Below are 15,349 nucleotides of genomic sequence, written 5' to 3'. Positions count from 1 at the left end.
TTGCTCTCACTTCAGTATGCTGACATAGTTAGTATCTGTCATATTCATGCTTTATTAACATGAGACGCACCCATGCAAATCTACAAAGTTTAAATAACTAAAAGATTCATTTTAAGGTTGAATGGATAAGTTTTATTAAGACAACATATCAACTCATCTTTGTCTGTTTCTGTCAGTCACATTCATTCAATACTTAAATCTCCAGTTGTGTTCTGTGAAAGGTGCTGGATGGTGAAATGAGGTTGTCAGGGTGACGGGGAGGATGTCGTGGTAACAACTGTACATTAATTCAACCACTTCCTCTTGAGCCGGAGTACAGTAGAAAACCTGCACCAGGTTTAAAACTGTGCCCAGATGAACTACAGCAAGAAAAACTACAATCAACAGGTTCTCCTTCTTTCTTCCACAAGCAAGTGAGTCGTGACAACTATCTCTTCCATTAATCAGCAGAGAGTTCGCTCTGCCGACAAGTAAACAAGAGAGACAATGGAGGATGAAATGAAATCAGAGTCACACAAACTCACCAGAATCCCCGGGTGTCTTCATTATCTCTGCTTTAGCGACTTAGCGAGGAGCTAAAGTTGCTAAATAGCAGGAATTCCTGTTAAATTGCTGGTGGATGGAAATACTGTTTCTCTGGCCTTTTCTTTTCCTCTCCTTCGAGTTCCTAGTCTGTGGAAGTGGGTGAGGATACACGGAGAAACTTTTTGGATCTTCTGCTCCAGCTGCTCTCTCTCTCTCTCTCTCTCTCTCTCCCCGTCTTCCCCCCACAGCCTGAAGCAGCCGCGCTACTTCGGTCCGCTTCCCCCCCGGCTCTCAACACGCGGAACAAACCGAGCGACAGGTTGGCTTTCCACCGAAACAGCTCGCAATTGGTCCTCCCTTCTCGTTGCCGTGACAAACCGCGTTGAAATCTGCTCAAGTTGCGCCGGAAAGCGGCCAAACCGTCCCGACCGGAGGCAGCCGGAAAGCCTTTCTCTCTCTCGGCGTGTGTCAACAAGTTCTTTCGCTAACTGTCCGGGGTCTGTTTACTCCGCCTCGGCCGCATCTTCGTCCGCGTTTGACATCTCTCCACCGAGCAGCTTTGTGACTTGTTTAACAGATATTAACGCGATGCAGGAGCTTCTCTTTACAGACTTTTTAAGTCCTCCACTCTCTCTCACACTCCACTCAGTTCGAGTCTCTCCTCCCCCCGCTCCGCTCTCCGTCCTCTGGGTGTTGTGTTTCGCTCCTTCTCTTCTGAACGGGCCCGCCCACATTGACGGCGGAGGAGGGAGGGAGGGAGGGAGGGAGGGAGGGAGGAGGGGGGTGGGCTAACGTGGCGAGTCACGCCCACTCACCACGAGCCGGGGCCCGGGCTCGCGTCACTGCAGCACGCGGCGTTGCCCTGGAGACCGCCACAGCGCGCTTCCGTGCTGACGTCACATCCGCCTACTAAGATTCGTAGATAGGTGAGAGAGTGACTCTCCTCACAGTGTCCGTTTACGTCAATCAGGGGTGAGGGAGCTAATTAGGCCCTGTCATGTCAGGATAATTACAGTTATTAACGCAGCAAATATAAAAGCGTCAGTGAGGGATTAACACTGAGAACAGGAAATTCAAACTCAGTGTTACTGCATATCTTATTATGTCAGCCACATTTTAACTGTCACAGAAGAAAGCGGCCAATTCAGTTCCTCAGAAACATATTACAATATAGGTTCTGCTCTCAGAATTATGCAATAATAATAACGATAATAATAATAATAAATTTTAATAATAATTTTTATTTTTATTGTTAGTATTAGTGACAATAGTAATTATGATACTTCTATTATTATTATTATTATTATTATTATTATTATTATTATTATTATTATTATTATTATTATTATTATTATTGTAATTATTAATGATTTTTTTTCTTCATCCCTATACAAATCTACAAACCCCCCTCCCCACCACCATAACCCCCATCCAGTAACAACATTTATCCTTCAGTATGCTTTACACTGGGTAGGAAACGCTTGACTTTGTTATAGCAAAAGCCACATGATAGTTGGTGACCCCTCATAACACAACTTCTTGAACATCTAAACCTACCCATAGAATTTGGAGTCACAAGTTTGACTTAATTAAGAAATATAAAGTATTTCACTTATAGGTTGTTGTTTTTGTTTTTGTTTTTTCAAAATTCAGCTGAGTATCTTTTGCAAAGTGGTCAAATTTCACCGAACAACACCATTTGAGTTGAGATGGCTTACACACCAGCTCCAGGATGCTGCTTGAATCCAGATCAGATTATGATTTGTGGTAGATCAGATAGGGATGTCATCATCTCATTTTGTGTAAGAATCAGGGGCATTACCCCTGTACAGGTAACAATGTACACAGATCCAGAGATTAATGTATTTTCCTACACGTTAATGGAGCATGAGGTAGGATTGGATCCTGATAAAGGGATGATCTGAGAAAACATTGCCAGATGGGACTTTTTTTTTCTCTATTTTTGTCAAATATCCATAAACTGCTTGACAGGCTCATGAAACCTTGATAAAGAAATGTGAATAATTTGAGGGTGAAGGTTTGGATCTGTCCTTGTTATCACTGTCTTTAAGATTGTGGGAAATTCTAAGATAATTTAAATGAAACTCACTTCTTTTCAGAGGTTGAATTCAAGTTTAATTTCATTTAATTTAAAAGGACTGTTTGTCCATTGTTAATTTCAGCTGACTGTCTTTCTAGTTTCTACAAAAGTGCATGTTCCAAAAACCAAAAACGGTTTCACATGAAAACAACCAAACAAAGTAAAACCAAAAGAAAACTTGTGGTTATTTTGCATATGAACCTGCATCCTGTTCCTCTCTCATGTAGCACAAACTTTCTGTTTTCGGATGCACCTGTCTAAATCCCAATCAAGCACATGCATACACAATGGCATTTAGACAATCCACAAATCACACATAACACACAGACATCAGGTCGTAATATATTCAACTCTGTCGCTGGATCAATGTTATTAAACCTTGTTGTTTGGCTGTCATAACCTAATTTGTTTCCTGTCACCTTAAACGCACCTTTTTTCTGCCTCCTTGTATGCTACTGATATGGAACTGTCATGTGTTACTTATAAAGGTGTATAAGTGTGAAAGGAAACATATACAGTATATGGAAGGTGAAGTATATGTTCCTATTCTTATTTTTCTTGCACATTGACATCTGATGCACAGGATGTTGGTTGTATACCACATGTGTTTTTGTGTGCAATTCCTGACTGTGTTACATCAGCGATGCACACCGCTGCTCTGTCTTGTCAACAGGATAAGACAGCAGTAGTAAAATAAAGTAAACAAAGTATCCTGACAGCACCAGTGTCTCTGTGGTGTGATTTACAGACAGGATTTCTCCTCCCTTTTGCTGGCCATTCTGTGGCCAGCTCAGGAAACCCATTCTGCTTTGTCTGATAAGAAACTGGACCAAAAAGAGAGGAGGAAAAAAAAAAAAAGAAGCATCTGAATTAGATGCTGAACCTTCACATTCAGGAAACTGTTACGCGGTCTTCTTCAGAGCAGGAACACGACTGCTGTGACCCCTGTGGCATTTTCTCACACGGTGGTTGACAATAGGGTAATCATCTGTGAACAAGAGAGATGCACTCTGCCCCCTGTTTCTTGTTTGCTGCTGCCATGTCTTTTGGCAGGCATCTATCAATTTCTCATTTGATGATGCCTCCGCTTCCGTCCGAGGTGAAGAGCTCTTCAGCGCTCTTGAGTGAGGAGAGACCAAAGAGATGAGGAGGGGGTGGGGGGCGGGGTGATTGGTGATTAAGAGCAGGACGGGCAAATGCAAAGCCTGCCTGTGTCTGCATGTGCTTGTCTGTGGGTGACTTCATGTGAACACACTCTGTCGTAACTCAAACACACAGGATGACATTTACGGGCAAATTGCCGGTACAGTACATCCTGAACACTGGTAAACATGATCCTCTATTTCTCCCACCCATGACCTCCTCCTCTTTATCCTCCCACCCTCATTGTTTATTCACCTACCTCGTGTATTTTTGTCTCCCCAACCATACTTTGCTGCTTCTCTGGCCTTTGCAGCTTCACTACCAGTCATCCATCCATACGTCCGTCCACCCTCCCCTCCTTTGCTCTCCCACTTCTCCTCCTCCTCCTCCTCTTCCTCCCGCTCCATCCTCTGCCACCTGTCTCTGCCTGCACCTCCATTCCTCCCTCACACTCACCACTGTCCTGAGGTTATTGTTTGAGCTCCAAACGATGTTCTCCTTAACTTAATATGGAAAAATCAGCGTTAATCAGCTGCATTGTCTCATAATCACAAGAGTGAACACAGTAATCAACCATATAAAAACGGAATAAAAAGCTCTAAATACAAAAATTATGCTCCATATTTAACTAGAAATTGTTGGCATGTTGCTTAACATAATCAGATATTCCAAATGAATGTAAGTAATAAAGCTGAGTAATAAATACAGAATTAAAGCACTTTGTGAATATCATTTTATTGTCTAAAGGAAATTATTCTCTTTCGGATCAAATGAACGACCTTTATTCTCACACACTCCATTATCTTGCTTTCTGTCTGGACATGCTGTAGCATTTATCGACCATATTTCAGTTTAAAACTGAAACTAAACACTATTTTCAGTGGCCAGTCAAGCCCAACCAAAAGGAAATAAATAGTCCATGTCAATATTAGATGAATGAAAATAGGTCAAATGTAATTTATCCTGTGCAGTTTGTGTTAGAACCGGTATTGGTGGAGGATGTTTCCGACAGTGTGGAAGTAGTCAGTATCATGCAAAGAGGAAGGAAGAAAGGACATAGAGAGAAGAGGAAATAACAGCAGAGCACAAAGACAAAGGAGTCAGGCAACAAAACGGGTAAAGCACAAGAAATGTGTCTCCTTTCTGTCCAAATGCAAAGATATTCAGAAAGTTTTAAATATTTGATCTTGTATGTTTAAATAAAGAAAAGGAAGAAGGAGAAGGACCAGAAGAAGGAGAGGAACAGGATCCAGATTGGAATACGATCTGAGCAAACCTGGAATGCAGGTTAGATTTTGCAAATATGCTTTTTTTTTAAACACTTGACGTCTCGGAAAAACCTGTTCCAGGTGTGTGGGAAATCAAATCAGCAGTGAGTCAAGAAATCCTTTCTGAAAGCAGCAGGGATATCAGAAAACAGAGACAATCTATTAGGAAAAAGAGACTAAAATTCAGGAGCTCATCAAACCACCTCCAATGATAGATCAGGAAGGATTCAAAAAAGAATCCCTTGGAGAGAAGGGACAAAAAAATGTATAACGATGAATATGGTGAATAGACTGTAAAAACAAACTTAATATCTTCAAGCTTTTCCTACAGTTCCACATGACTTTACTTAACACAGAGATCCACCATGACCTGGATGACTGAAAATCTACACAGACATCAAACACTCGTGTCCAACATTCATATGTAAATCTCAATATTCACATGTGGCGTGCAGGCAGGAGCATTCTAGGCTGTCATGATATGAAAATCTTTCCCCTCTCTGTGATTCACCAGAAATACAAGAAGTGTATGAAAGACATGTGAAAGTGTTCATTTTGCTGTGGAGTTCATGAAGCGGGCAACCAGAGTTTTTTTAACTCGTGTTCATGAAGATGAAGATGTTGTTCCCAGGAGCAGAACGCTGATTAAAAAGAGGAAAATGAAACAACAAGCAAAGAAAGGCAAACGTGTAGAAAGACGATAACAAATGGTTTCCATGTATAGAAAAATGAAGACTTGATAAGTTGTGATCTCTTTGAATGTGTTAAATAAGTAAGAACACAAGAGTCAAGGGTCACCTCAGATACACAAGACCACTCTAATGTGAAACAAGGGTTGATTTTCATCAAGTGATATTGCAAACAAAAAAAGACTGAATGTTTTCATGCAATTTTTTAAATGAAAACCTGTTCAAAATGTTTGAACTTTTTCAATCTTCTTTGAAAAGATTCAGCATTTTAGTTCCAGCTCTGAAAATATTTTTTAAAGGCAATACCATCAGATTACACTCAGACACTCAAATTTTGTGTTAAATACTTGGCAAGAACAGCTGATTAAAGTTTGCTCAAAATTAGTTTTGGCTCTCCTGTAAAATCAGATATAACACGCTTCTGCCCCTTTGGCTGCAAGCCTCCAGTATGTTTGTTCTACAGTCTGTCTCTGTTGTTGTTTTAATGCGTTCATTTAACAGATGGTGGACCTTCACAGTTTACTCACCTCAAAAGAAGTAATAATTGAGAATCTCATTAGGATATGAAGGTTTGCCAGTCAATATAGTTTTAATATTTTAGGATATTGTTCAGACAAAAATGACAACTTAGCTGTTATTTTTAATTCTTTTGTGCTCAAAACACAAAAGAATGCCCTTCAAGAACAGATGCTGATGTTTTGAGAACACTTCCATTACATTCCTAAGAAAAAAGGAAATAAGAGATCAAGTTGAAATAGTACTCGTCCCTTTAGAAATTACATCATTCCCATTTCCAGCACCCCCAATAACCTCTGTCATCTTTCCAAGATAAACTCATCAATGAATATCTAAATTGCACCAAAATTATGATTTCAAAAAGATAATTCATGCATATATTGATACTAGACTGTCAAATCAGAATGATCATGTTTGATCATTGTTATTGGATACAATAAATTTGCAGTATTATGAGCTGTTGGATCTCACAAAGTGAACTTGAGGATGTGTTTGACAAGCGGGGCGTATGACACTAGAGCCTTGTCCTATTGGTTCCACATCATCCGTTACTCCCTCTATCTCCCATCCCGCCCTTTTTCATCCCCTCTGTCCTTTATGCGACTCCATCCGTTCCTAATCATAGTGACAGACAGACGCTCCGAAAGAAAGACGAGAAAGACAGAGAGAATGAAAGGGAGAGCGGAGATTTTGTCACTGCTGTATTTGTGTGTATGTGAACGCTCACAGTTGGGTGGGTGCGGGTGTGAACATCCCCAGATATCTCCTCTATAGATGGAGACCCTCACCCTACCCCCCATCTTTTCCACTCATTATCCTGTGAGTTTAAGGATGTTTCATCCCAAGGAAGAAGGGACATGACTGAGGTCTGTGCAAAATATCTGACGCACAAATGAATGTACAAGAAAGTCTTTTTTAATCAGATATTAGCGTAGCTTCATGGATAACCAGCACTAACACACACACAACTCTGTGCCGCTACAACACAGATGGTCAGGCTACTGTAATTAGTGTAGACAATGGGTGTGTAGCCCACTAACCAGTACCACCACAGGCAAAGCAGACACACTAAAACACACTTCATACACACACATGCAGGGCCCAGAGTCAGCGACCAGTGGAAGCCGGGCAAGAACGTCATTCCTGGACTGGGTGTTAAACAACCAACGGAGGTGTAATGTATGCACTGGGTGTGTGATGATACATCCCATCAATGACATCAAACACACACACACACACACACACACACACACACACACACACACACACACACACACACACACACACACACACACACAATCTCCAACTCTCACCCTCTTTGACTTTCACTTGTTTCGTGTCCCTTCAGTTCTATCCGACTTGACATGCGGTGATCTTAAACTGTTTGTACGGTTTAGTGTGAACCTGCATTCAGCTTTAATTCTCCACGTAAAGAACCTGTGAAGGTGAAAAGGACGAGGACGGATGGGTCGCTCGGCTAAAAGGTGTGTAGTTTAGGGTGAATGTAGGCCGGATGAAAGGGAAAAGCCAGCAGCTGAGAGGACAGCAAGTGCAACAGTGTTGTTGGTTAATGCCCCCCTCCTCCACCCCCACCCCCACCGAGCACACACTCAGTACTCACCCTCCAATCTCACCCCTTTGAAACGGTCACAGCGAAAAAAGGACAGAAAGCGAACAGAAGAAAAGAGAGTAAAGCTGCAAAGAATACGGAATGGGACAGGGAGAGAGAGGGAGAGGGGGAGAGGGGGAGAGAGACAGGGGGGAGAAACAGGGTGGGGGTGGGGGGGTAAGAGAGTCAATGGGTTCTTTGTCATCAAAGAACTTGTTTATTTTCAAGCGTGCCAGTCCAACCGTCAGGAGACACAGCCTGATATCACTCCTTCTGTCTCCCCCGACTCCTTCTTTCCTCCCTCACCTCAAAAAGGGGTCAAAAGTTATTTCAGTTTATACACAATTTTTCATCATTGATCAAAAATGAATTTTCTCATCCAGACACAGGAGTTATCTAACCCTTTCTTTCGGACCTGAAGCCTCGACACAGATATCTTCTGTCCACATTTTCCCTCCCTCTCCTCCCCGCTCCCTCTCCTCCCCAGCTGGTATTCGCACATGAGTAATGGGATTACCACAGCGAGCAGCGAGGTGGTGGAGGAGGAGGAGGAGGAGGAGGAGGAGGAGGGCGCAGGAAAAGGGGTGGATGTTGGAGGACAAGTGAGACAGAGGAAGAGGACGATGGACAGGAAGGTTAAGATGGCAAAAAAAAACAACCCAAAAAACCAGGACGACCACCTGGAAGTGGTGATCACTTGATGATCTCCAGTATTTATAAAGACAAAACACAAAACTGACAAACACACTTGAATAAACTTTCCAAGCGTTTCGTGACAGCGACAACTTTTGTTGTACCTGACTGATTTGTCAGATTCAGAACCACTTAAAGAACAAACTATTTTCATCTGCCTGGCCTAGACAGAAAAACCACACTCTCTTTTTGTTGAATTGCCATGGCAATGAGAGAGCTATTCAAGAACAAAAAGCTCCTTTTGCGGCGGGTAAAGTATGGAAAAAAGCAAGTGGCCGGTGCCCATATGAAAGCTGGGCGGTGGGAGCTGGAAAGAGAGGGTAATGTGAGAGCGGCTGGAAGGCAGAGAGAATGTGTGTTATATTAAACCAATGTCTGGCAAGGTGTCAAGACTGTAATATATACAGAGAGCAATAGGAGAGGAGAGGGGAGGACATCAGTTAAATTAGCTGTGGGGACGTGACTTTGATGGACACAGCCATGGGGGAGGACGGAGAGGGGATGGAGGAGAAAAGAGTAACCTGTTCAAATGAGGAGGAGAAGGGGGGGGGGGGAGGGGGGCAGGGGAATGTGGTGCGAGGAAAGGGAGGTGATGTTCACCAAGGTGTAAATGTTAGGTTGAAATGGAGAGAGAGGCATGCCTGGCTTCGTGACAGTTGCTATATTGAGCATGTGTGTGTTGACACTGTCTCCTCTATATATCGCTGAGGAACACACTCTTCCTTTTGGCACAGAGCACAGCTTCCTCTTCCTTTTCCCCATCTTTGCTCTGTACCCCCCTCCCCCCCCAGTGACCCAGGTGCACCCTCTCCTTACACCTATCATTTTTCTCAGCGCCCTCCATCTCTCACCTGTTGCTTTGGACTCACTTTACATCCTCTGCACTTCCTTTTTCAGTGCGCGTTAAAAATTGAATTACGCTTCATTCTCATGGATTTTCACGAGAGGCTAGCGTTATTAAGTGAGCAACAATCAAACACAAATATAAGGCTGATCTTTCAGTTACCTTTGGTTTCTTGGCGAACATTTGGTTCACTGGTGAATGTTTGGAAGGAAAAGAACAAGGTCCGTCCTTTGACAGGTGGTGGAGATAAAAGTGTGGCCAGTTACGGCATATTTAGCTTCATTAGGTGGGCAAAATAAATCCACAAATTAATTAAAAGATGTATGAAAAGACCTCATTCTGTACATTCTTTATCAAACATGAAAGGCCTTTCATTGCTGTTTCACCATTTCCGCTACAGCACGTTCCTAAAATCTACTTTTCTTTACTTTGTATCCATATGATTGAAGAGATTTGAATATTTTCACTCTTTTCTGACATTATAGATGCAGCAAATCAGCAAAAGACTTGATTGAAATAACTATTTGAAATCAAACTTTCATCTAGGACTAAAGATGCAGTTTTAAGCGGTCTGATGATTGAACTACAATTTTACCAAAAATTTGCAGGTTTCCGACATTTGACAGCATGACTTTGTGATTACGGATATTGTGGGTGTCTTTTCAGCTAAGGCGTTAGGACATTTGTTCGTCTGAAAATTGAAAGTCTGGACTGATACTGCAAGAAGGTCAGAGAGTCATAAATAATAGTATTATTGAATGTGCTCCTCAAATGTCATGCCAGCTTCTTTGTCCGTTTCAAGGTGTTTTAGTGACAAACAGATGGAGGGAGGTGATCGTCACCTTCACTGCTGTGTGGACACAATTAATTCAAAGATCCATCCATCCATCCACTTTCTACACCTGCTTCTTCCGCCATTGCAGGTCACGGGGTGCTGGAGTCTATCCCAGCTGACTGGGGGCGTGAGGCAGGGGACACTCCGGGAGCGACACCAGTGCACCGCCGAGCCACATACAGACAAACAACCACGCACGCTAACGCTGACACCTAAGGGCAATTTGAAGCCGGCCAATTTGCCTGAGGTCCATGTTTGTAGAGGTGAGAGGAAGCCGGGGGGGAACATGCAAACTCCACACAGAGCGGGACTCGAACCGGGAACCGTCTTGCTATGGGGCGACAGCGCTACCCACTGCGTCACCTAATGAAAATATGGTTTTGATCTTTTAATAACATGACAAAACAGACAAATATTAATTTATCTTGACTATATTTGTATATGTACTGTATATCTCCATGTGTTTTAGCCCTAGAATTAAACTCTTCTTCAGGGGTCGCCACAGTGAATCAGTTGCCTCCATCTAACCTTGTCTTCTGCATCCTCTTGTCTCACACCAACTAACTTCATGTCCTCTTTCACTACATCCACAAACCTCCTCTTTGGTCTTCCTGCCTGGCAGTTCAAAACTCAGCATCCTTTTACCAATTTAGCCCTAGAATTAGATTAAATGTTTGGATCTCTCTGTGTGTGTGTGTGTTTGTGGGCGTGCGCGTGTGTGTGTGTGTGTGTGTGTGTGTGTGTGTGTGTGTGTGTGTGTGTGTGCACGCGTGTGAGGTCAGATCCAGTAACATCCTCCCCCTCCCTCAATCCTCAACAAGTCCTCTTCACATCGGGCTAAGTCTGGGTCACTAAACCTCCTCTTCTGATTGGATCAGCCACCGAACCCCCCAGCCCCCCTCACTCCCGCCAGTACGCCCCCACCACACCCCCCGTCTACCCGATGCCATGCGTTCATCACATAGAGAGAATAGCCTGGAGCCCTGGACAGATGCCCCTGGAGCTACTTAACACCCGGAGGCTTGTTCCAAACATGAGTTCACATGTTGAACTGGGGGAGGAAACGCAATATCAGCCGCTGTTCAGTGATGCATTCAGGGCCTCGCATCCGCTGACATTTAGCAATCATTTTAAAGGTGAAAAGTAACACTCTTCCTCACGCTTCTCTCGCACTCTGAGCTTGTATACACACACACACACACACACACACACACACACACACACACACACACACTGTCGGCTGAATCCTTCTCCTTGGCCACTGCCCTCAGCCTGGCGCTCCATCCCCTACCCCTCAACCCCCCTCCATCACCATCATCATCATCAGCTGGGCATGGAGACAGCAGGCCTGTAGGTGGTTCAGCTATGTGTCATACATTACATGCCAGTGCAGGGGAGGAGGACTGACACAGAGCATGTGTTACATTTGCTCAGTTTGATGTGCTCTGCCCTCGCACAGGCACCACTGTGGGTGGCATAGCTATGTGTCATCATCACCACCATCCTATGCTTTGTTGGATTTTCTCCTCAAATATGCGCGCCTGCATGCGTGCGCTTGTTTATGCCTTGCTGTAGCGTAGGTCTCTCTGCGGAGGTGCTGCGTCGTGGGCTCATTCACAGTGTGGGAGCTGATGTTGTACAGTGGCAGCGATTCTTTTCTTTTTTTTTTCTTTCTCTGGTTGCTGTGTGACATTGTGTATTGGAGGCTCGCATCAAGCAAGTCCTCTGCTAATTATCTGTGCATTCTAATGAGATTTGCTCTTCACAATATATGTTCAGTCAGGATTATTTCACATTATACACAAAAGAATCAGTCACATTTCCTTTTGGACTGAAGCTACAAAGCGTCTCGTCTGCATCTTTAGCGCATGGGAACATCACGGAGAGAAGATCGAGGTTGGATTGAAAGATTTTGGGAAATTTGGATGTTTTATTTATTCATCACTCTTTTCTAATACAGTGCGTCCTCGTTCCTCGTGGTTAATGCGTTCCAGGAACCACACGCGATTATCGGATTCCATGATACAGCGACAAACTTTATCTTGTTATTTACACTAATTTAAACATTTATGAATAATGGTGTACATCAAAAATAGGAGTCATTTTATGTTGGGTTATGGTTAAGGTTAGAATCATTTGTTATTTTTTCAAATATCAAATGCTGAATAACTTTCAAAACTCCTATATAAATACAATGATAACTGCCCTTCAGTGCGATATATTAGTAATAATATAATCATAATATATACATAATGTTCTGTTACAATCATTCCTCCCTTCAGATCTCTCTTTACATTTTTCCTCCTGGTTGCATTGAGCTTTAACTCGAGGTCAGTTTACTGACAATTCCAGGAGCTTTTAGGTCTTTGGTCTGACATGCTTTTCCTCAGCCGACGGGGTTTTTTATAATTCACCCTTGGATACCAAACGTGTCTGTTGTCAGATTATTCTGGTTTGGTTGTGGAACTATAAATCAGCAAAGGAAATAAAAGTCATATCTGAGAAAGAGGAGGTGTGAGCGCTGTGGAGTGTTTCTCTGGGCAGTGGGAGCGTTCGTTGGTGTGTCATGCAGGAGGTGGATGGCATCCCTGCTGTGCCTACTGTTGTTGTTCACTGATGTGCGTTTGTGTTCCTGAGTGACGTTCAGATTCCACGAAACTATTGCAATGAAAGAATAGAGGAGTCAAAAACGGCTCATCTCTCCCTCACTGAAGTTTATATCCTTGGAGATTCCAGCCTCTTTTCTTTATTTGGGTTTTTGGCATTTTAAAGGTGGAGTGAAGGCAGAGGGGATGACAAACAGGCTGGGAGAGGACAAATAAGACAGATCAAGAGTTGTTGAAACATATTTGGAGGCTTACTTTGATTGTTTGATTTACATTGAATCTTTATAATACCACCAAAAACATGCTGTACAAATAACATCTGTTGTAAAAAGAATCAAGTTATGTTTGCTTGATGAAGGACAAACAAAGATTTTCTAAAATCCATGCAGAAGCTAAATTAGATTTAGTCACATCACTAAGCAATGAAATAATTCTTGTCTCGTCCATTGTTAAATCTTTGACATACTTTATACACAATTAAAGTACATTGGCAGAGAATAAGAACTTAGAGAAAACATTGCTGGGAAGTTTTTTGTCTGTTCATGTAACTATTAATTAATTATAATTCAAATAATAATTCACTAATAAATAATCATTTTAACAAAAAGTGTAGTACTTAAAATGGAAATTACATCTCCCCATGCTGTTCTCATGAATAAATAAGAACTTTGTTAGCTTAATGCTTGACTAAAATCTTCAAACTAATTCCTAATATGAGACAAGGTCATTAAACACACACACACACACACACACACACACACACACACACACACACACACACACACACACACACACACACACACACACACACACACACACACACACACACACACACACACACACACATACACACGAATCTCTTCTGAATTTTTTAGCACATTAACACTTTAACCCACGGTCTCTTCAGACAGAGGGCTGGAGGTCAACAGAAGCAGCTTATCCTAACAGATAACACGCACACACACACGCACGCACGCACACGCACACACACACACACACACACGCACACACACACACACACACCACACACAAACACACACACACTGACAGACACAAACCCTACTGCACGGGAAGGGTAACCAGATCAGTCTAGTGGCACTTGACACACACACACACACACACACACACACACACACTGGAAGCGTTTGTGCCCAGACTGACAGCTGGCGTTCCGTCCTCTCGTACCACTGACACACTGAGGCATGATGGGTAGCTCGTTTCACCTTTACTGGGGTCACTGAAAAACCAGTAGAATTAGTACTGTGTTAACCGACTCCTCTCCAAACCAGATATGTTGCTCTCCGGTTACCCGCGTCATGCCACAGTGTGCTTTTACAGTCATGGAGAACAACTTTCCAGGCTTAATATCGAAGATGATGCCAAACATTTAGTACTCCAACAATGGCATGCGGAACATTATGATGCTCAAGTGCCACAGAGAATAATTTATTCCCTCCTTTAATAACCATCTGGAGATACCGTGACATTTTGACTCAGTGTTGCTCCATAGCAACAACATTAGATTTAATGAGCGTACTTGTGATTATCTACATTTGCAATGAAGATCTGTTTTGACAATGTGACACATTTTGCTGAAAAGATGCATGAATACATGCAATTACAGAGCATATGTATGGCTGAAGGGTGTATTCTAAGAAACACACTGAGTGGACCTTGAGTTTACAATTTAATGTTCCCAAGACAAGATCGAGGATAAACCTTGAAGCTGAAGTTTAATGTATTTTTCATTACATATGAAATCACAGGTTCCACTTCTCAATTTTTGTGTGATTCAGTTTTTCTCAGGTGAGGTGGGGGTTGTGGGTATAAGTGGGAGGATTGGACTCTCTGTACAATATATGTGTACCTATAATATGGAAAATCTTTTACTTGAATAACATCAATGTGAAAACACTTACAGGTCAGGTCCTGCACTCAAAAATTTCACATGACTGATTAATTTAAAAGACAAATAAACACAAAAACAACAACATTTACTTGAATTTTTTTTAAAAATTCATCATCATGTTTATTGTTCTAATATCAGCCCCCATAAATCAGTTTTAATGAATATGCAGTTATTATGTTTTCTGCAGTGAGTTAAAGTGGAGCTAATTTAAGTTCTTATTATCTGCAGTAAGAACTGAGATTAGATAGATAGATAGATAGATAGATAGATAGATAGATAGATAGATAGATAGATAGATAGATAGATAGATAGATAGATAGATAGATAGATAGATAGATAGATAGATAGATAGATAGATAGATAGATAGATAGATAGATAGATAGATAGATAGATAGATAGATAGATAGATAGATAGATAGATAGATAGATAGATAGAAGGGTGGTGATGCGGCGGCGACACAGATCTACCTGAGTCACCCTGTGCTACGATCACATGCTCATCACCACTCCACTAGGAGGTGGGTGTCTGAAAGCTGTCACACTTACATACTCCAGCAGCCTACCCAATCATCCACCTACTGCACCACACAGCAGGGAGGAGGAGAGGTGG

The 15,349-nt window shown here is 42.3% G+C and overlaps 1 protein-coding gene and 1 long non-coding RNA gene across 3 annotated transcripts in view; one reads left to right on the top strand and one right to left on the bottom strand.

Annotated features, from left to right (window-relative positions):
* The window catches only part of erfl3 (Ets2 repressor factor like 3), a 42,108-nt gene extending 40,885 nt beyond the window's left edge, over positions 1 to 1,223 (bottom strand). Inside the window, exon 1 of the mRNA XM_068323247.1 lies at positions 525 to 1,223. Within this exon, the coding sequence (XP_068179348.1) occupies positions 525 to 546 (22 nt within the window). The 5' untranslated portion in view covers positions 547 to 1,223. The remainder of the gene's footprint in view (positions 1 to 524) is intronic.
* A 3,579-nt stretch (positions 1,224 to 4,802) lies between these two features.
* Positions 4,803 to 15,349, top strand: part of LOC137601830 (uncharacterized) — a 32,042-nt gene continuing 21,495 nt past the window's right edge. For both annotated transcript variants that reach the window (XR_011037098.1, XR_011037099.1), the window contains exons 1-3: positions 4,803 to 4,885; positions 4,975 to 5,056; positions 10,312 to 10,486. This is a non-coding gene — a long non-coding RNA (uncharacterized lncRNA). The remainder of the gene's footprint in view (positions 4,886 to 4,974; positions 5,057 to 10,311; positions 10,487 to 15,349) is intronic.

This window comes from Antennarius striatus, chromosome 9, assembly GCF_040054535.1.
Source record: "Antennarius striatus isolate MH-2024 chromosome 9, ASM4005453v1, whole genome shotgun sequence".
Lineage (NCBI taxonomy): Eukaryota > Metazoa > Chordata > Actinopteri > Lophiiformes > Antennariidae > Antennarius > Antennarius striatus.
The sequence above is the reverse complement of the archived record's forward strand: the minus strand, read 5'-3'. Positions and strand labels throughout refer to the sequence as shown.